Source organism: Carassius auratus, unplaced genomic scaffold, assembly GCF_003368295.1.
Source record: "Carassius auratus strain Wakin unplaced genomic scaffold, ASM336829v1 scaf_tig00033886, whole genome shotgun sequence".
Taxonomy (NCBI): Eukaryota; Metazoa; Chordata; class Actinopteri; order Cypriniformes; family Cyprinidae; genus Carassius; species Carassius auratus.
The window spans coordinates 75,165-95,913 of record NW_020526110.1 but is presented as its reverse complement, the minus strand read 5'-3'; the positions used below and the strand labels follow the sequence as shown (position 1 = coordinate 95,913).

The 20,749-nt window shown below is 35.9% G+C and overlaps 1 protein-coding gene across 9 annotated transcripts in view; it reads right to left on the bottom strand.

Annotated features, from left to right (window-relative positions):
- Positions 1-1,002: 1,002 nt before the first annotated feature.
- The window catches only part of LOC113081349 (neurexin-3a-like), a 93,050-nt gene continuing 73,303 nt past the window's right edge, over positions 1,003-20,749 (bottom strand). For 2 of the 9 annotated variants that reach the window (XM_026253447.1, XM_026253448.1), the window contains 9 exons: positions 16,007-16,210; positions 13,595-13,621; positions 10,749-10,868; positions 9,856-10,237; positions 8,060-8,250; positions 7,786-7,959; positions 4,082-4,096; positions 3,238-3,264; positions 1,004-1,361 (listed from right to left, as the gene is read on the bottom strand). In XM_026253447.1, coding sequence (XP_026109232.1) covers positions 1,186-1,361; positions 3,238-3,264; positions 4,082-4,096; positions 7,786-7,959; positions 8,060-8,250; positions 9,856-10,237; positions 10,749-10,868; positions 13,595-13,621; positions 16,007-16,210 — 1,316 coding nt within the window. In that variant the 3' untranslated portion in view covers positions 1,004-1,185. Of the gene's footprint in view, positions 1,362-3,237; positions 3,265-4,081; positions 4,097-7,785; positions 7,960-8,059; positions 8,251-9,855; positions 10,238-10,748; positions 10,869-13,594; positions 13,622-16,006; positions 16,211-20,749 lie in introns of all 9 variants that reach the window. The other 7 variants (XM_026253453.1, XM_026253452.1, XM_026253455.1 and 4 more) reach the window with 5 other exon arrangements.

Genomic DNA, 20,749 nt, shown 5'->3' with positions numbered 1-20,749 from the left:
TTTGGAAAGATTTGATGCATGATGACCTCGTGCAAAAGGGGCATCAGAATAGATCAAGCATGTTGTGATGGTATCTTGTGATATGCCTATGTGGTGTTTTATTTTTTGTCCCACGTTTTATATAATCAGATCTGATTAAGTCCATAAAGAGCTCTGTGAAGTGATTGTAGACTTGAACCTTGAAGTGCCTGGTTCCTGTCTGCTGTGCTGCTGTTTAGTGGCTTTTTGATTGTAGCCCTGTGTAGCTTTCTTTCTCTGTTGGAAACTCTATCTTACTGTCACTGTCTGTTGTTAAAACTGCTCAAATTCATTATCGTCATTCTCCTGATATTATCTACCAAACTAGCACGGAATCATTCAACAATCCTGACAAGTCATGGTTTCTTCTCCTGTTATGGTCACTTGTGTGTGATAAATGCAGGGAAATAGTTAGGCAGGGAAGATTTCAGAACTGGAGACACGCATCCGAACATTAATTGAGAATAGTAAGAATGTGATGGCCTTAGATATGGCCTTGGATGCGACTAGCTTAACTTATGTGTTTTAACTGTTAAAACATTTTCTGGGCCACTTTTGCCTCTCTCTCATATATATGTAGTATTTTACCACATTTTGTATAATTCCTAATTAAAAAAAATATATAAAGTAAAAAAATCTAATATTAAATAATGCAATTTCATATTTTAATCTTCTTTTAATAGTTTGTTTCTTTTAGATTGTATACATATATATATATATATATATATATATATATATATATATATATATAATATACATATATATATATATATATATATATATATATATTATAAATAACAATTTATTAAATTACTAAAAGAACACTAAATATCTAATAATTAAATATAAAATACCAAAAATATATATGCAAAATGTATAAAAAATATATAAACAGCATATTTGACCAGCATCAGAAAGTAGAGAACAACACGTACCTTTGTCGTCTTCAAACAGCCTTCAGAACACGAATTCAGAGTGTGTTTGTGTGTGTGTGTGTGTGTGTGTACACTTATGTACACTACACTTATTGTAGCTTCTCAGCAACCAAATACTGTTGGTGTTTGTGTAACATTTGCTATGTATATTACAGCTTGCTCAATTAATCTTTCATAGAGAGAGTCCTTGTGATCATTAAAATTGTGTAAACGAGTGAACCCGAAGAGTGAACTAAACACAAGAAAGAGAGAGGATGTGGAACTTGCATGGGACGGAGGGTGACTTACGGTCATTACACTGTATCCCCGTGTAGGAGGTCATTGAACAGTCGCAGGTGTAGTTCTCCCACTGCTGGATGCAAATTCCCATGTTAGCACAGGAGTCTTCTTGGCATGTCGTGCTAGGACCTATGGTGGCAAAGCACAGCAATGTAATACTGGGGGCAAACGTCCCATCATGCTGTTAAGGTGCCATGCAGGTGAGTGTAACAATATACATGCAGTTTGGGTTAGTAGAGGTTATCAAAAAGAATCCCGAAAGCTGTCAAACAAACGTGGCATTCCCTAGCGACTGGATTTTAGTAATCAACATCATACTCTATACATATTCAACACAGCTTGTTACAAAAGTAGATTCAGACACGGGGCCAAGCATGAACTTTCTCACATCTGCACAGAGGAACAAAGGTCAATGACAACATTTAATAGCGAGATGTGTACACAGTCCAGCACTGTATGTACTATTGTTACACATGTTAAGAACAATAGTGTGCACACCAGCCACGTGCAATCGAGTTGAGTGTGTTCAAAACACATCTTGTGTTTTGGCACACTTGGGCTCAATTTGAGGGAATGCAGCAAGAACAATAGAGCTCATTACCCAATTCAGAGCAAGAGGGTGGATGCATTCCCCCTGAATTAACCGTGTAAACAAGAGAACTGCAAATAAACTGGCTTTGAGTGCATTTTTCTTGTGAAATACAACAATAGTTAACCACAAACATAAACTTTAGTGCAAAAAAAGGGGGAGAAAAGAAGACTAAAAGCGCATTTACTGTGCAACGCAAAGTGCAGTACTTCAGTACTATGTAAAAGTTCAACATAAAATGATTCACCCCAGTTTGCTGACTATCAAAACTGCAGATAGGATTTCGAATGGAAAATCACAGTGAGCCTATACTTCAAGATAGTTCTCTCTGATTTTTCCATTCACATCGTTCAGCATTATTTCAGTAGCACATTAACATATTTACATGGGATACGGTCAAATAACAAAATTACATTATATTATGTAAACTGGCCTTATTCCGACAATATTATTTTTGGTTAAAGTTTCTATACAAATTTTCATATCAATCAACTTAGTACCAAGATTTGATTAGATAATAACCATTTCAAGAGTGCTGATAAAGGTCATTCATATTATGCAGTACATTGTCATGTTCCCATTATACAATACAATACGATTTTTTTATTTATTTTTTTACTGTTTGTAGTGTTAAATATTATTACTATTCGAAAGAAAAGTTTTCTATTTAAATTTATTTTAAAATATAATTTATTCCTGTGATGCAAATCTGCATTTTCAGCATCATTACTCCCGTCTTCAGTGTCACATGATGCTTCAGAAATAATTATCATCAATATGCTGATTTGGTGATTTATTATCAATGTGGAAAACAGTTATGCAGGTTTGGTGAAACAGGGGCAGCGCTATCATTTTCTCAAGATTCTTTGATTAATAGAAAGTTCTGTCTGTCTTTCTGTTCTAAAGTCTACGGTGCGTGCCGAAATTTCCAGATGGATTTTCATGCTAATTCTATTAATTATTTTGCTAATCATATTGCTGTTCAGTGCATCTAAAGACAAGCGAGAAGTAACCCATGGTGAGATACTTAATGGATTCTCCTAAGCTAAATTCCTCTCTCAGCTGAATGTCGTTAGCGAAAAAAATAAAAAAATAAATAAAAAAGAAACAAGACAAGATACAGCAAAACAGGACTTGGGGACTTAATTATACAGGAGAGCTCATGTTTTATTAATGTAGACTCTCAGTTGCAATCATTACTTTCTCTTCTTATTTTGCAAGTCTCACGACCTTCAGGAAAAACACAAGGGCATTTTCTTTTAGAAAGAAGTGAACCATTTTATACCAAGACATTGTTACAGTGAACCAGCTAGTGTCCGCTTTATGTCTGGGTATTGGGAAGAGTACATAACAAAACGGCACAAGACAAAACAGCAGCTTTCAGCCGAACTCAGAATGGAATTGAACCTTATATACCTTGTAGATCTGCTTTGGTGAAACCAACTTTGTAAAGCAAGAAACAGAAAAAGCGAAAACAATCAAACAGGTAAGAAAGTGGCCGATGGCTTCTGTTAATAAAGCAAAGGCTTTACTAACAGGGTATGCTATACCATTCTTAGGAAGGGTTTGCACTCCTAGTTACTGCACCATGAGTTAGAAATTATAATGATAGTTATGAAGCTGATGGGTTGATTCAGCATGGCTGGGTTGAAAAAAAGGATTAATGGCACTCAATGAAAGTATTTAGTTGCAAAAAATAAAAATAAATACATAAATAAAAGGTAAAGCAAATTAAGTTCACTATGAAATTGTGCCTGAAAAATATTTATAGTTTAAATATATTCAGCCAATAAACATGCAGAAAAAATATGCTTAATTTGCATATTCTATTCTAATCCACTGTTCTGAAGGCAAAAATGTTAAAAATGACTTTCAAATGCAGAGTATGGGCATGATAATTTGCTAATGCTAACGTAAATCAACTGCTAAGACTATATAAAGCAAGCTGTTAGAGAGGGGACATTTTAATGATGTTGCGTTCTGTGAAAACAAAATGTTCCCCTGCATTACTGCAGCATGGAATCGAGCCCTCGCCTTCCTAAGCACAGGTGCATCATTGCCATCTGGTGGATGAAAAGCTTCATTACATAAAAAAATAAATAAAAAAAATGGCGCATTCAATGCCATATGAATCGACAAAGGATTCTGCTGCCATTGTGGAGTCATTCCATACACAGCTTACAGTTTTACTGTGCACAAACAGTACAGTACAGAGTGATGTTTCTTTCATGCTGGGCTGTGAACATTAAAACCTACTCACGTTCACTTTTGGATGCTGTGCGGGAGAGATAAACGTGAAACACACATACACACACACACAAGTTGCTCTATTCATGTATGAAATGAAGAACTGTATTCAAATGGTGTTGGGTATGTCTCTGTTTATAAACTATTACAAATAGCCTATACATCTTAAAGATGTCTAGCACAACAGCTATATCAGACGATCTGGTGGTCCTGACAATATGTGGAATTAAATGTTAACTATGTTCTTTTCTTCTGATCTCACAATAGGGCTTTTCACACTTGAAATAGGTCATATTCTGATTTACCATTCACACTACTCATTATTTACCCTGGGTTAACAATAATTCATAAGCTGACGTTTCACTCTGTACATTCAGGGTTTTCAGGTCTGTGGAACAAGAACATCCCAATTGCTAATCAAAATTAACCCAATCGTTTTCTGCAGTTTTCCACTTCACCAAAATCCCTTCATGGGGAGATCACCTTAACCCAGGAACATGGCAACCCTGATTCCTAAAACAGATTGGGCTATTTTTGCACTAGTTTTCAGTAGCAATTGGGCAGGTTTTGTTGTGTAAATCTGGCAACCCTGCCTTTGCTCATTCTCTTGTTATTGCCGACAGTGCTATCAAGTTTTTTCATTAATGGATTTGAATTTTTTGGGCTATAAAAGGTAAGATTAAAACTCTTCTTCACACTAACTAATATATTTTTTCCGTCAAACATCATGTGAATATATAATGAGGCACATGATTGTGTTGGTTGCTAATTAGCTTCTAGCTGTAAATGTAAAAAAAAAAAACAAAAAAAAAAACACCTAATTTCACACTGTAGGCTACTCGTTTGATCGTGTAAAAGCGGTGCTAACTCTACTCTGGAGCAGTTCCATAACAGCGGGTAAAAAGCCGGCGCTAAGCCCGTGAAATGTACCTTTATCCGGGGTTAGAAGCGAGGCTTAGAACGATATAACCCAGGGTTAAGAGCAGTGGTGAAAAGCCCTTAAGCTCTGAAAGTTTTAATAGTAGTGGCAGTTTAATAGCATAGTTTAATAGCAGGTATAAAAAGAGAAATCATAAATTTATAGTTTGCACACTTTGCAAGAAGGGATATTAAAGAAAAGGTTATTAAAGAAAAAACTAGGCTTGCATGTTTTTAAATTGTGTACGCGTTGACATTAAACCATTAAATGTGCATTAGTTTAGAGAAAAACATAAATTTTCATATCTGTTAAGACCTGTTGTGTTCATAAACTAGTAGCCATTTGTCTTAAGAAAACAATCCCAAACTTCTGTATTTGATTATCAGGCATGCTGACATTGACATTTCACACTCACTCAGTGGATTTAAGCAACAAAACATGAAGATGATACAACAAAAGACCAAACGATTTAGATTGATACAATTTTATTCTTGGTTCAACAACATGTAAACGTACCATGTAGGATACTCAACATAAAGGGAGGCATTCTGTTCAAGACAACATTGAGATGAATGATGGAATTGAGATGGACAATTAATTTTGTGATTGACGGACATGTCATATAAATGCTAATGCATAAAGGTTTTTTAACCCAAACATGGCTATAATAAATCAAATAACGAATAAGACAACACTTAGAACCAAAAAGTGAAAGGCAAAATAATAATAATTAAAAAACAATAAAGTAACCAACCAAACAAAGTCAAGAAAACAAAGACATTAACATGCATTGAAATATGGCAGAGATCTCATATACATACAGAAATGGATATTAGCAATGAGTGAAGTGAAGAAATACAATCATTTGCTATGACAGGGTTCCCACACCTTGATTAACTTCAAGGAGTTTCCAGGTCCAATACCCTCAAACCCTCAAGAACTTGATGTGGAGACACATTTAAAGTGAGAGCGAGGTTACATTGTGTTATCTTTTAAGATACATTGCTACAGTTTTCATGTCTCAAACACACCTACAAAATAGGTTTTAAGATTGAAAGCATATTTAAGAATATGTGTTTATTTTTTGGTTTACATAATCTTAACAAGCAAAGCTATTCAATATTAATTTCACTGATTGTCTGTGAAACGCTGAGGTACCATCGTAACAGTTTTGTGCGTGCAGGAATGTCATGTAGCGTGACCATCTTTTAGTTTTCCAAAAAGAGGACAGTGGGTGTGGGTCGGGGCATCGAGCAACAGTTTTTATCATAGGCAGAATGCAAAATGTTTCAATACAAGCATTTTAGTCAAAAGTAATATTAGAATGTTTGTGGGAGCAGGCGGGACTGGACACAAAAATCACGGCAGCGGGCAATAATGGTCAGAAATTCAATGGGAGCAGGATTAAAAAACAGCATTTATTTAGGTCCAAAAAGAGGACATGTCCGGGAAAAATAGGAAATATGGTCACTCTAACATCATGGCAACGTACAACACAAAGAACCTAACGTTGGAAACACTTAACGTAACGTGTAAATGAGCGTAACTAATGTAAATCAAGCAAGCTAGTACACACAGGACACAAAGTGTGGGTGAAATTACACATTAGCGGACCAGAGGGAATAATATGGATTTTTTTTCCAGAAAACTTATTGCACAATATGAATTCAAGCCCTTTCAAGGACCTATCTCAATGTATGTTTATTTTCAAATTGTTTTTTTGAGATTCACAAACATTCAAGGGCCTGTGGGAACCCTGCTGTGACTGAAACTTTGATGCTGGTTATACGACCTTCAAATCTGCACTTTAATTTAACTGACACTCAGCTTCCATTAAAATCTCAAATTCTTACAAAATCTGAATTTCTAAATATTTTTTAAATGTATTTTATTTTCTTTGTCTTTTTTTTGATATAGGATGGTATATATAAAATGAAATAACAAGTAGTAAAATGAACACACTTTATGTAATCATTTCACACAATATTTTATATTATGTTGATTTCACATTTTTCAAATAAACTTTTTTTTTAAATATTACAAAATAATGTTATATTTACACTACCATTTAAAAGCTTGGGTTCATTAAGATATTTTATGTTTTTGAAGCTGTTAGATCAAAAATACAAAAAAAAAAAAAAAAAAAAAAAAACTTTTTAAATATTTTAAACCTGGTCCATTACTCTTAGTCTTAGTCTTCAAAGTAACATTATTCTACCAATATTGAAAAAAGCTGTTCTGCTCAACTTTTGTAAAACATTATACATTTTCGAAAATTTGAAAAGCCCAGTATTTATTTAAAATCTTTCGTAACATTATAAATTTTTACTATCACTCTTGATCAATTTAATGCATCCCTACCGTATAAAACTTATTGAACCCAAACTTTTGAATGGTACTTTATATATATTACAACATATTTGTCATAATTACTTAATAGCTGAGAATAATTATATATTTTGATATTATTTTTAATGGTTTAAGGTCAAAACACATCAGACCAAATGCATAAACTTCCGTCTTGACTCAAAATACTGTAATGTAAAGATCCCCTCTGTAGGTAGGTTTGTAAAAAATGTCACTAATTCATTCAAACAAATGGCTGATCCTAGCATGACCAATGTGGCCAATATGAAAATTAATAAGCCAGTGGGCTCAACAGAGAGCTGACTGGATGAGAGATGAGAGAACCAAGGTGAGAAAGATGGAGTGATGGCTCAGTGAAGTGGAGGTGGAACTACTGTTTGCATTCATGAGAAAGTATGGGCTCCTCGAGCTAGAGTTGTAAGAGGGTGTACCTTCACATCCTCGCTCAATCTGACCGCTGCGGAACAAGGCATCGTTGATGAGGTCGGGAAGGCGTCCGTTCAGGTCCACAGATGCCAGGCAACCCTTAAAACCTTCCCTAGAGGCCACAAGTTTGGGCAGGCTGTTATACATGTTGGTCCCCAATCCGGCGATGTAGAGGTCACCTGAGCAGACCCCAGATACAAAAGATACCCATGTAAACAAAGTAGTGATTAGACTGTGATCGGGGGCATGACGATATATGAATTTCAGCTGACTGCGTACCTTTAAGGTCCAGATTTTTAGCGCCGTTGACGACTTGACTCACTGCCTTGGCATCGACTTTGAGTGTGTGGACGTTACTGTTGTCTCTAGTGATGACAACGTTATGCCACTGGTTGTCATGCAGAGCTCGATCACTGTTGCCCTTGATTACATTGGGCCCATTGCCAAGATCAAACACATAATGTATGTACCTAAAAGACAGAAAATTGAAGGTTCAGTTTACAGGAAGAGTAGAAAGGCAATATCATATCCCATTCCAACTTTCAGTTTTATAGACGGTTTCAATGGCAACAGCACAAATAAACGTTACTGCGCATGCACGCTTTTGTGGCTCTAACTTAACTTCCGGTGGACTGGTTATCAGGCATATAACATCCAAGTCTTCCTTCAGAAATAGTGATATAAAAACCCCCGTGCCTCGTTTTGACATTTAAACATATATATATAATGTAAGGAATTATTATTAGTAGTAGTAAACGTGCATGACGTAACGTTACTCATGTTTTTTCAGCGAAGCCTTTTTGAAAATCGATCAGTTAAAAAAATCGTGGCGAGTCTATAAATAAATGTATGGGAAACACATCCCACAGCACAACCACCTGAGCCCAACTTCAGTCTACTCATCACCTTAACTTTAACTGCGTTTGTAGACGGCACCGCAGCCAGACCGATATACACAACACAGACCATTTTTAGTTTTTCACTAACCATGCATAACATTTTTTTTCTCAAAAATACAATCATGTACATGCATGCATTTCACATATTATTATAGCCCAGTTTGTGCTGATTACAGTGATATTAGACTTTACCCATTTAGATATTTATAAGAAACTGAAAAAAGCACAAATATCAGGGCATGACAAAACTTCTCCAGGCCCCAAAAATACCCTTAGACTCCAGAGGGTTAACTTAGGGCCAGGTGCGTGCGCCCAATGAAACCGTCTATAAACATGTCAATTTGAGAAATGCTCATTGTGGGTATCTACATTTTTTACTCTCCACTTCTCTTTTTTATAACAAAGCAATCTGATATAAAATCTTTTAAATTTTTATGCTTTTTACGAGGGGGTGAATAAATCTTAGATTATACTGCAAGAGACTGAAATACCTATACATTTATTTATATGATTTCTTTATGATTAAGTGCATGTTATAAAATAAAAATAAAAAATTTGACCCATTTTTTTCTTTTTTTTTACTACAACAACAGATGCATTGTGAATATCATTACAAATATTGTTATTTGTATATAAATCAGCTAATTTTAACCAATGTTATAGTAATGTAGTACTAACATACGTTTATTTTACAGCATTATTTGAGGTTTTTTTTCTTGAGAAAATTTGACATGTACTGTTCCTGATTATAAACACACATACAAAATAACCTACTGTACTTTGTAAATTGAATAGAATCGTGCAATTTGTGTCCAAACCCAGCCGTGCTTGTGAATACTGTTTACTGACTTAAATATCAAAGAACCAAATATTGATTATGTAAAAAGAATACAAATAAAAAAAGGATGTAAATACCCCCACCCAGAAATTTTCATGAAATGTTCTATCCTTCCAAACTTTCTTACAAAACAAGGCATTATATATGGTTTTGCTTACGGACTTATAGTTTACTTGCCTCAATGACTGTATGCTGAAAAGATTTTGTGCCTAAAATGCCAGATAACACTTTTTAAAATCTAGTTCTTCCTCATTAAGTGTTAATTGAAGTAGTTTTACTGGCAAGGTGAAAAGAAAAATAATAAAGTGGCCATTTCTCCATGCCTACTAGAGGCTTACCCTTTCACCAGCTCTACAGCGATGAAATCGCTTCCATCCCCACTGTTGAAGAGGATGAATCCATCTGGAGAGGTTGTCTTGAACTGGAAGAAAAGGTGCATGGATGTGTAAGCCTGCAAGGTTGCTAGACTCAGGTAACTGCTCTTTGACTTGAACGTCACGGGGTCTGCGATGATGGAGCGCATGCCGAAGCGAGCGTTGAGCTCGCAGTAGTCGATATCGCCGTTCTTGCACAGGTCGATGTAGAGCATGCCATTGAACTTGAGGCTCTGCAGGTGACCGATGAAACTGGAGGGGATCATGGAGACGAAACGGCGCTCGGTCATCACACCCGTCTCAATGTTGTGAAACTCTAACCGGGTGTGATCGCCCACCATCTGACCTATAAACCACAGCAGGTTAGAAAGAAATACCAAGACAAAAGATGCTGCTATACTACACCCTCAAACAATATTACACTGCTGCACAGGCATAAACCTGCTATCATACCCTAAAACCCTGAGTCACTCTCCAACTACTTGTTACACAAAGCGAGTTTGTTTGCTACTATGTCAGTGTAGCAATGAACCTGAACCAAAGATAGGTACTTTATTGCTGTGGAACACTTAAGTAGTGTTGGAATGACAACAACTGAAACAAATTTCATTCAAGACTATTACGCAGTTTGTCTACAAACTGGAAACTACTGTTTTCCACAATTTATCAAAATCCCTCAATCTGTATCTAAAGAATAGCAAGAACTAGTAATTCTCAAAACCTTTCACATACTTATTTCTGCAGTTTCTTGCAACAAAAGTGCTTTATTGATAGGCTTGAATCATCTATAGCTTCTCACAAAAAAGAATCCATCAAGAATTTGTGTTGTCTTTCATATTGAGGACTAAGGATAGTACCTTCTGCTACGTCATCGTCAACCGTTAGCTTGTAGCTTTTGCCTCTCCGGATCACACGCACAGTATGCCATTCATTATCATTGAGTTTTTGTCCAGCATACAGTGTCTCTGGTCCTTTGCCTGAGAACGACGGTCATGAAACGTTAATGTCAACCTGAAATGTCTCTGACCAAACCTTTGCTTTTAATGAGAAAAAGTGCAAACTCTTTTTGTTGCTTTAAATTTGATGCTATGTTATGGCAAATCAGCTTAAATTGCTTATTTTCTAGTTGAGATTAACACAAAAGAGAAAGCAAAGGTTTGGTGCAGATGTTTTTGAATATTACACAAAAACATAATCTTAAAAAAACTAAAAATGTAAAATGTTAGCTAATTTTGTTTCCTTTGTTTTCCACAATAATCACTTTAAAACATAATCCTGAGATTATAAAATGGCTTTTACTCATAAAAGGTCCTGATACACCACTCAAAGACAAAGTTCTCACATTTGGTTTGATAATGTAAATGATATAAAAAATAACTTTTTATCCCAGTTGTGAGTGTGAAACTGTAAGTTGGCAACACTGGCTCAACCAATAGCACGAGTTTGGGAAAAGCCTATACAGCATTTATGAGAAACTTCAAAAGTCCATCTTTTTGCAGTTTTGTTAACACGAGTGATACAGAAATCAAATGCTTCACCTTTAAAGTCAATATCTGAGTTAATTTACAAGCAAGCAACATATACTTTATGATGCAATACATTTGAGGAGTTAAGGAGTCACAGAGAAGAGCAGTGAGATGTCTTAGATTCAGCTCAGAGCGTGCTATAAAAATCACAGTCCACATCCCTCAAAATCTCTTGTGTTATGTACCTACCTGCATGCAGTTATCAGTAGTTCCTGAGAAAGTATATTAACCTTCAACCCTGACATTAACTTACACTTCAACACTGACACAAATGTGTTTTAACCGACATGAATGGTCAGAGATGGCTCACAATCTGCCATCACTGACATTTTTCAGACAATGTATCATGCCTATTAAATCATTCCTACACCATGCTAAAAACCATACCTAATGTACTGTAGCCTACTGAATATAATTACAACTTGGATATGATTCTGGGAAATATTGTCCATTTCATGATTTCAAAACATAATAATAACTAAGCAGAAAAGCTACTGAAGGTCATACAAGCAATTATCATATTCTGAAAGCACAAAAACAATATCAGACACTTTCTGACCAGATTCATGCAGATAATGATGCAGATAATAATTTTAGAGCTTGTAAAAATGCAGGTCTCGTTACGAGAGCTTCAGAACTAACAGCTCTGATATGCACATCAGTATAATTAGCGGCATTAGATTAATCTGAGTGATGGAAAGTGTGAACTGGTGCAGGTAAAGGGATATGAGACTAATCTAGCATGATGTGAGTGTTCACTACTTGATCAGAATGACTGATGGAGGCATAGTTGTGCATTACTGGTTTACTTGGTACATTTCCAGCCGGGCCAGGCTCTCTAATATATCAATAAAACTCATCATTTGGCACCACAAACACTTTTTTATCTAAAGTAGCTTACTGTACAGTCATTGCAAGGACAGTCACACAGAATCCAGCCTGTAACCTTTCTATTATCACACCACTGTATGGTTAGTATTCAAACAGTCATATAAAACAACACACAAAACCGCTCTAGAGCAATCAACTATTACATGCAGATATCAAGATCCATAAAACATGCAAGCCATTTATAGAGTCATGATACATACACATACATAAACATTCTTACCTTTCAAAGTGGGAAAATCATAGTTAGTTCACAGTTATTCAGAATGGGTATATTGGTTTATGTTATATATAATATTACTGTAACACATCACCTTTATAGTTTATATGAAAACATTGTCATTGAGAGAATTCAAGACCTATTTTTGAGTAAAAGCAGGTTTTTTGTTGTTGTTGTTGTTGCTAAAACTAGAAATGTGTATCTTTACTAATGGTATAATAGTGCAAAGAAAGTGTAACAATATATCATGGCTAAAATATGTAAAGCATTAAACAAATAAATGTCTGTATTCCAAGAACTTCAGGTAACAACTGAATTGAATGCACTTCTTTAGCATATATTTTTGTTTTGTTTTAGTCGTGAGTCGTGTATTAAGCCATATATTAATAAGCTTAAAATAAATTGCAGTAGTTTGACATACAATACAGCCTATTAACAACATATTAATCAACAAACAGAAACAAACCCATATTGCATCATATCATAAGAATATGCTGAAGTTAGATGACATTATAAAAAATTAACATTAGTGTTTTTACATTCTCTGTATGCAAATGTATTACAATTTACTTTTATTTGATTTTATTTTTAGGAAAAACGGTTGATATGTGATGACTTTATAATGTGACTTTGAAAGCTGTACAAACTGTAGTTATTGCAACATGAAAATATGGCAAACTTGTCTTTAAATACAATAATTAAACATATATTTCTGCATTAACAATACTATCTCATATTAATGCATGCACTACTTTAAACTCAGATACTGCATTCCTTACTAAAGACAGTAAAAACAAAGTAGTTTAGAAGATACCATCATCTTTCTATAAAAGTATAATAGGGTAGGAAATAGATTTACATGACAGCTAAATAACAGGCCATCAAAAACAAGCCATGATTATTAAGTCACCACCATTTATAATTGTGGTAATCGTGATTGGAGAGATGGCATCGACTGACCCTTAGACTAGATGCAAACTCTCCTTCGCAGGAAAAGGTACAAGACTTAAGACATTCGTTTTAACAAGAGAATCATAAGCAGCAAAATGAAACTTGAGTGTTAACTTACTGGAGTTACAGTTTATCCTGATACAGTCTAGATGGGGGAAAATAAGTGACAGATGAAATTGCATCCTTCAAGGTTACAGCTGCAGACATCCAAAAACAATAATTCCACCCTTCCGGGGACGTCCACATGCGAAAGAGGCGGCCATTTTTTATTATTAATGAAAGCATTATAATTTAATGAAAAGACTGTGCACAAAATCACTGGATTAGCTGCAACTGACAAAGAATTAGAGATAATGTCTATGAATAAATTACTTTGCTAAATAGATTTTAAACATCAGAAAACAGATAATTGCCTTATAAGCAATATTTAGTTTGTAAAATTATAAAATGGCCACTTGGAGCTCACCAACCACAAAGACTATTCAACCCAGAGCTTTGTTTTATTTTTATTTTATTACAATTATGCTTTTCATTCTCAGACCTATCTGAGGTCCTGCCCCATAGAAAGTACACCAACTCATTAGCTAAATAATCTTAAATACATTTAGCAAGAATTAGGTGTTAGGGCATTTTTCTTGAATATTGTTCTGCAGCATTATGATTTCAAGCCATCTCATTTTGACGGCATCATGCTCTGGGTTGGGCTCTGTGTGGCTGGATTTACCATGTGTCGTCAACCGCAACAGAAAAGTGGGAGCAAACAGCCTCGATCCAATAAGCACCAGCACCATGCAGTGGCCTCTGTACCTCCAGCTAGATCTTCCTGAGATCTGGCCACTCAATTGAGTACTTAATTTACTACAATCTCTAACATAAATAATAATTGGTTGTAAAAGTATAGTTCTAGAGGCCTGCATTGTACTAAAAGTAAAATAACCTAGGGCAGTCTTGAGCGTAAATCTGATGATATACATATGTATTCGGTTGTGTTTCCATGGCTGACAGTCTGTCAAATCATTCCAGATGAATTCTCTGTGTATGCAGTCATAAGACATTCTTGTCTCTTTCAGTATGTTTACAGTGTGTGAGCTATGTTTGTCTCTACTATGTCTGAGCTGTCACAGATAATCAGACCTACTGTCAGACCTCAGGCTGTTTCCTGCGGTGAGGTGTGAGTTATGTCACTTCCTTTAATGATGACACAGTGACTTAATGACCAGTTAGGGTCTCTCATCTCTCATCTAACGGTGTCAGGTTGAGGGTTGAGAGGTGCTACCATCTGCAGGTGAAGCTGAGAGCTCTGTTCTCGGGCTGTTTGCCGACCGGGCCGCAGGCTAAGGGCCTTTGAAGGGGTGAATACCATCTTTTGACAAAGCATGGAGAATGTGTGTCAGAGAACGAGAGAGGGAGGGATAGGTGATGGGGGTTAAAAGGAAGTGATGTAACAAAGGAAATACCAACCAAAGCACAAACGTGATACGAATGGAACCAATTGAGACAGAACGTGAGGTTTGTCAGAAAAGAGTTACTGAAGATATTGTCATGTAGAAAAGATGACAGGAATTCGTGTTAAGCTGACGATCAGAAAGTCACACCACTTGAAAGGGTTTTACAATCATAAAGAATTACCTATCATTTCAAAAGCTGACATAAAAAAAAAAAAAAATGCTATGCTGTAGTGTAATGCTGTGACTGTCTCAAAGGAGTTATTCTCTTCACTATGACAATGGTCATGGTTAATATATTACAAAAATGCACCAAACATTGTGTTTGTTAGGTTTGGGCAGTATGGTGGTACTATTTATGCGTCAGAAATTTTGCAATAACTTTACACCCAATAGACACATCCACAATGAAATCAGTGGGCAAGACTGCTGTGTGTTATTTACAGTTGTAATTTGCACAGCGGAAATATAGAGCAGGACGTGTCCCAAAATGTGCAAAACAACATAAAATTGTACAGATTAGTTGTTGATGGCTAAATCAATAAAGAATTATAATGGTGGCTTATACAATCAGAATTTTGAGTTGAAAGAATATGTTATATATTATTCTAATTTTATTAGATTTCATTAAAATATTACATGTTTTTACCTGAAATCTTTTGCAGCTAATGCTGAACTCCTTCGTTTGTTATGAATAAACTTGATTTGTATCCAAAAAGTTCAGAATAAAAGTATAAAGTACCATTTTGGAATTTTCTGTATATATAACTATGTTGTATTTATGATATTACTTGAACAGTGATATAATATCATACCACCCATCCCTAACATCAATTAGTAGCCAAAATTTGAATTTACTGTTAATTACTTTATTAAGAAAACAATCAATTCAAACTGAACTCAATCAAATGTCTGGTGAACCATGCAAATAAATAAAAAACAACAAAACAACATCTTAATATATCTTACTAATGAATGAAATGATTATGGAGGCTGGGGAGAGTGGGGCTGGAATGATGGACAGATAGGAAGAGGGAGAAAAAGAAGAAGCACTGCATCCCGAAAGAGGGGGTTTTATACAATACCTAAGTTGACCGTGAGTTTGACGCGACTGCCGTCCAGCTCTAGCCGAAGAGTATCGGCGGAGTCACGTGAGGTGGTGGCCATGAGCAGACCGTATGCCCGCTGAGACTTGAAGCGAAGGGACACGTCCTCCGCTTCAGTGTGCATAACGCTAGGCATCACCACTTTCATATACATGCTCCCATCATAGCTCAAGATGGATGCCTCTGTAGACAAAACAACATAAGATCTGTTTCAGACAAGTTAGAAGTAAACACAAACTTTGCTTCTGGGAGAAAAAATGTTTTGAAGTTTCTTGGAGTTGACAATGAATTACAATATTAAAATAATGCAAGGTCAAGGTGATGGCCTCCAAATATTCAAGTCATCTTCCTGAGGAAATGCATGACTAAAACAGCACACTGAGTAAACACAATCTGCACAAGCCTCCTACAAGTCTCTATTAACTGACTCAACAGGTAAACGAACAGATCTCTCCTGCCATGGGAAATGTTCAAGACAAGCTGCCACACAGATGGCCGATCAGGCACACCGCTAGGATGCCCTTTCTCCACATCCTCAGCCTCTGACTGCCATTCACGCTCCATATGAAAGCATTAGAAAAGCCAGCCACGCATAAAATCTCTGCTTTGACTCCACAGTATGTAGATGTCCGGGTGAAAGCAAGGCAGGAATCACAGCTAGGCTTGCGTGTCTGGGCTGGGATTTATTATAAGAAATTAAAGAGGCCACATCAATCAAGCCCTTCTGGATAAGCATATGTGAAAAAACCTGTCAAGCTTTAATTAAAATATCCTAGTTAAAATATTATTTTGACAAAGTTGCTTCAGATAAAATAATGTATACTACCATTTAGAATTATTATTATTTTTTTTTATAAAGTATGTGCTTCCTTGGTGAGTATAAAAGGCAACTTCAGTGAAGGCATTGAGGAAAGAGACAGATAACTCCAAGTGAAAGCAAATAAAAAAATTATTTCGTATTAATGCTATTGAGCAGCGGGCTGATGCGGGTAGACAGAAACCGTGAAGGGAATGAGGCATCAGAGATCCTCACAGGGTGGCAGTGTTTCTCAATAAGGGGCCGATGTTACCCAACAGCATCATGCAGCCATCTTGAGAGACTCACTTAAGAAATTTGATACACTGCTGTTTCCTCTCGAAGCATCTCATAAATCCGTCTCAAGACACGTGAGAGCACTCATGTTTTACATGTTAATACTCACTCACTGTATTAACCTGTAAAACGTGTCCATCTTTTCTCTTTTAGACTTGTAAGCTGGGATAATTAATGCAGATCATGTGGCTGTATAAAAATGCAGTGCACATCTGACATTTCGGTATATTAATTAAGCCCTGCTTTTGTTTTCCTATTTAAATAATGAACAAAGAACTACTTCAATCACATGCCTGAATGCAACACAGTTCATGAAAGTCAAATGAGCTGCAAAAAGCATTACTCATGGGAAAGACTAATTCAATAAATAAAGGGCTTTAACTGACATTTCATCTGACTAACTGAAGACTGAATGGATGGATGGAATGTTTAATCAGAATTTTTTTCCCCTCCATGCTACATCTGAACTTTCGGAAATGTATTATCTTTCACAAACAGATTTTTCATGCATTTATGCATTTGAGCACTCATGCACGTCAGATTTTAAGAAGTGTCCTGCAGTGTGACATGCTATACTCAACATTTTTGTAATTATTTATGGATGCTGTTTTCTTATTTCATATTTTTTGAGAGTTAAAAATCACACTGCAGGACTATTTACTGTATATGTGGGGGGGGGGGGGGGGGGGGTAAATATACACAGTTTATATGTAAGAAAATATTAAATGTATTACACAACAATAATTTATAAACATAGATCTACTATAAGGTCCAAAAAGACACTTGCCAAGCATAATATAGTAATTAAAAAATATATATATTAATTTCTATTTCTGTCAACTCTGGATTTTTTTCTTTTTTTTACTGGTACATATTTTCGATAAAAAAATGGACCCTGTGTGAATGCATTTGTGTCAGTACATTTATTTATTTATTTATTTATTTATTTATTTCAAGTTACAGGCCTTGATTGAGGCACCTGTTATACATTTGTGTCACAAGGTTTCGATTAACCCAGATGGCTAGCGCTCTGGAATACAAATGTATTGATTTAGCTTCTAATATTGAGTGAGTGCAGGCTGCTTAATTAAGGTGTATCTGTGATATGATCTATCATCATCATCTGTGCGGCACAGAGGGATCAGACTGACCTGTACTGAGCTGTGTCTCAATGACATAACGAGAGAAACATCAGGCATAAAAGGCAATCAATGTTCATTAAATTGTCAGTCTTCCTGCTGCTCATCGGCAGACAACAATCTCTGAACTGAAGATGTCAAGGACATTATTGCAGGCAGCAATTCAATCTTCAATCTCTCCTATGAGACACACATGCAGAGACCATTTGGTAAGCAGTTGCTCAAAACAGAGCAGCTGTTGCCATTGTCTTTATCTGTCTGGTTAGACTCTTAACCTTTATCAGCTCCTGTGGTGCCACATGCTGGGAATTAAGATGGAAAGAGAGATTTTTATTATGTCTGCCATTGCAGTGAAGCGTCCAACTGCCCAGTTTAGATTTAAGGTAATTCCTGATGACATTTGGAGAAATTTAGCATTACATCATTTCCTCAGCAATTGATCTCTGCAATGAATGGGTGCCGTCAGAATGAGAGTTCAAACAGCTGATAAAGTACCACAATAATCAACAATTAATGTATAATTGTAATTGTAAGCTACATGTTTATAAGAAACAAATGCATCATCAAGATGCTTTTTGTGGAAACTTCAAACCATTGCTGCTGACTAAAATACAAGTCCTCTATCCAAGTTGTCTCATCTGACAAGAGAAATATGCAAAGATCAAGCACTGTTTACTAGCTCCAAAATGATTCTAAACAAATATGTCAAGAATGCAGTTATTTAAAATTAAATATGTGGTTTATTTATGAAGATAGCACCCATTAAAAAAAATTTCTTTGAGTTTGGAGAACCAGACAATCACTGGGCACTTATGTGTCCAACTGAAAGCAGCCTTACCTTGACTATTCCTTCTGATGTCTCTGTAGTGGTGAAACATAATCAGAGTATAGTATATGCACATATTGTCTGAACCAAATATTAATGTTTTATATCTTTAAAATGAAAATGAAAAGAGGGTTGTGTTTTATAAGAGGAAGTGGTGTATGAAATAACTTTTCATTTTATTGTAAATAATATACATACAGTGAGGATGATCAGAGTATCCAAGGCGAGCCGAGTGACGTTATCAAGTACGCTGCTGTTAAATTAGCAGAATTCACACTCCCGAGTTACTACCAAGGACGCAAGTCTGAACTATGTGTACTTGGTATTGAGAAACATATAGTTGTCCTGATTGCAGGAAGGACACCATGTCCTAGTATTCTCTGCTTCTGTGGACAAATAATGATGTGAAAACTAAACTAAAACCTTTTACTTAAGCCAAATCATTCAGGAAATTGTTCAGCACATGTTTGTAGTTAAACAGACTTGCAGGTGGTCACAGCCCCACAAACAGTCACATCTGCATGTTAAAGAATGGTCACAGGTGTGTGCTCTCTTTTTTAGAGAAGAAAATCCCCGGATGATGCAAATGGCAGTCTCTAACAAGAGCAAAAGAGACATGTGATTTTGGCTCACTGCCACAATCACACAGTATACATAAAACAGTCACTTTCAATGAGCATTATTTTGTCATAAAGGAGAAAATAAAGGGTTTTCCTAAGCACAACTGCTCGACTATCATAAACAGTCAAAAATCTAAAAGAGCATCTGGCCTAAATGTGACTATAATGACTTACAGGCCGTTGATTTGAAGCAGTGTTATTTTACATAAGGTGATTTGCCTTAAATGTCATGTAGAGGGCTTTGGAACAAGTATCAAGTGATAACACACTGAATCTATTAATTCACTTAAATAGAAAAAAATATTGTATTGATTATACTTTTACATTTAAATCTGATTTGTCTTAGAAATGAAGCACATTATTATGCATAGCATCAAATAAAAAATACCCAGCATCTGTCCTTTAAAATGTCCTCTATCTCCTTTGGTAGGCAATCAGAGACTTTAATATTTCCTTCCCGTGCCACTAGATGGCAGCAGATGGCTTTTGATGACGATGCATGTAAAACAATATATTGAGGGTTTTTTTAATGGTTGTCCAACACAATGAAAACCCATGTTAAAAACAGGTAATAAAAAGCACAACCGCATGGACACTGCACACAAGGGACAAATGTAAAGAACCCGTGCCGCCTGCGAATAGACAATGTACAAGTTTCTTATGCATGCTCCAAAAATCACTTAAAAGAGTTAATCAGTTCCCACCTTCTGGTGTGTTCTAAAAGATGACTGGTGTGGGCACAGGACTGGTTTATAGTGAAACCCTGAAGGAGGCTTCTGACACCTGCACTTGCCATAAACAAATCAAATAATTTAGAGGCACGCTTAAAAAGAGAAGAGGGCGACCAAATACAGTAGGCACATCCTCCTCCCAACGCCAACACAAAAGGATTTACTTTGTTCTGTTTCAGCTGCGATTGTGGAAGCAGCTTGCAGACCGCTCTTGTCTGCACTCATTTAGCTTCAGAGCTGGATTAGAAACAGTTCAATAACTCTCCTGCCACTGAAAACAAACTGTTTTCAACCGCAGAGCTGCACCACTTAC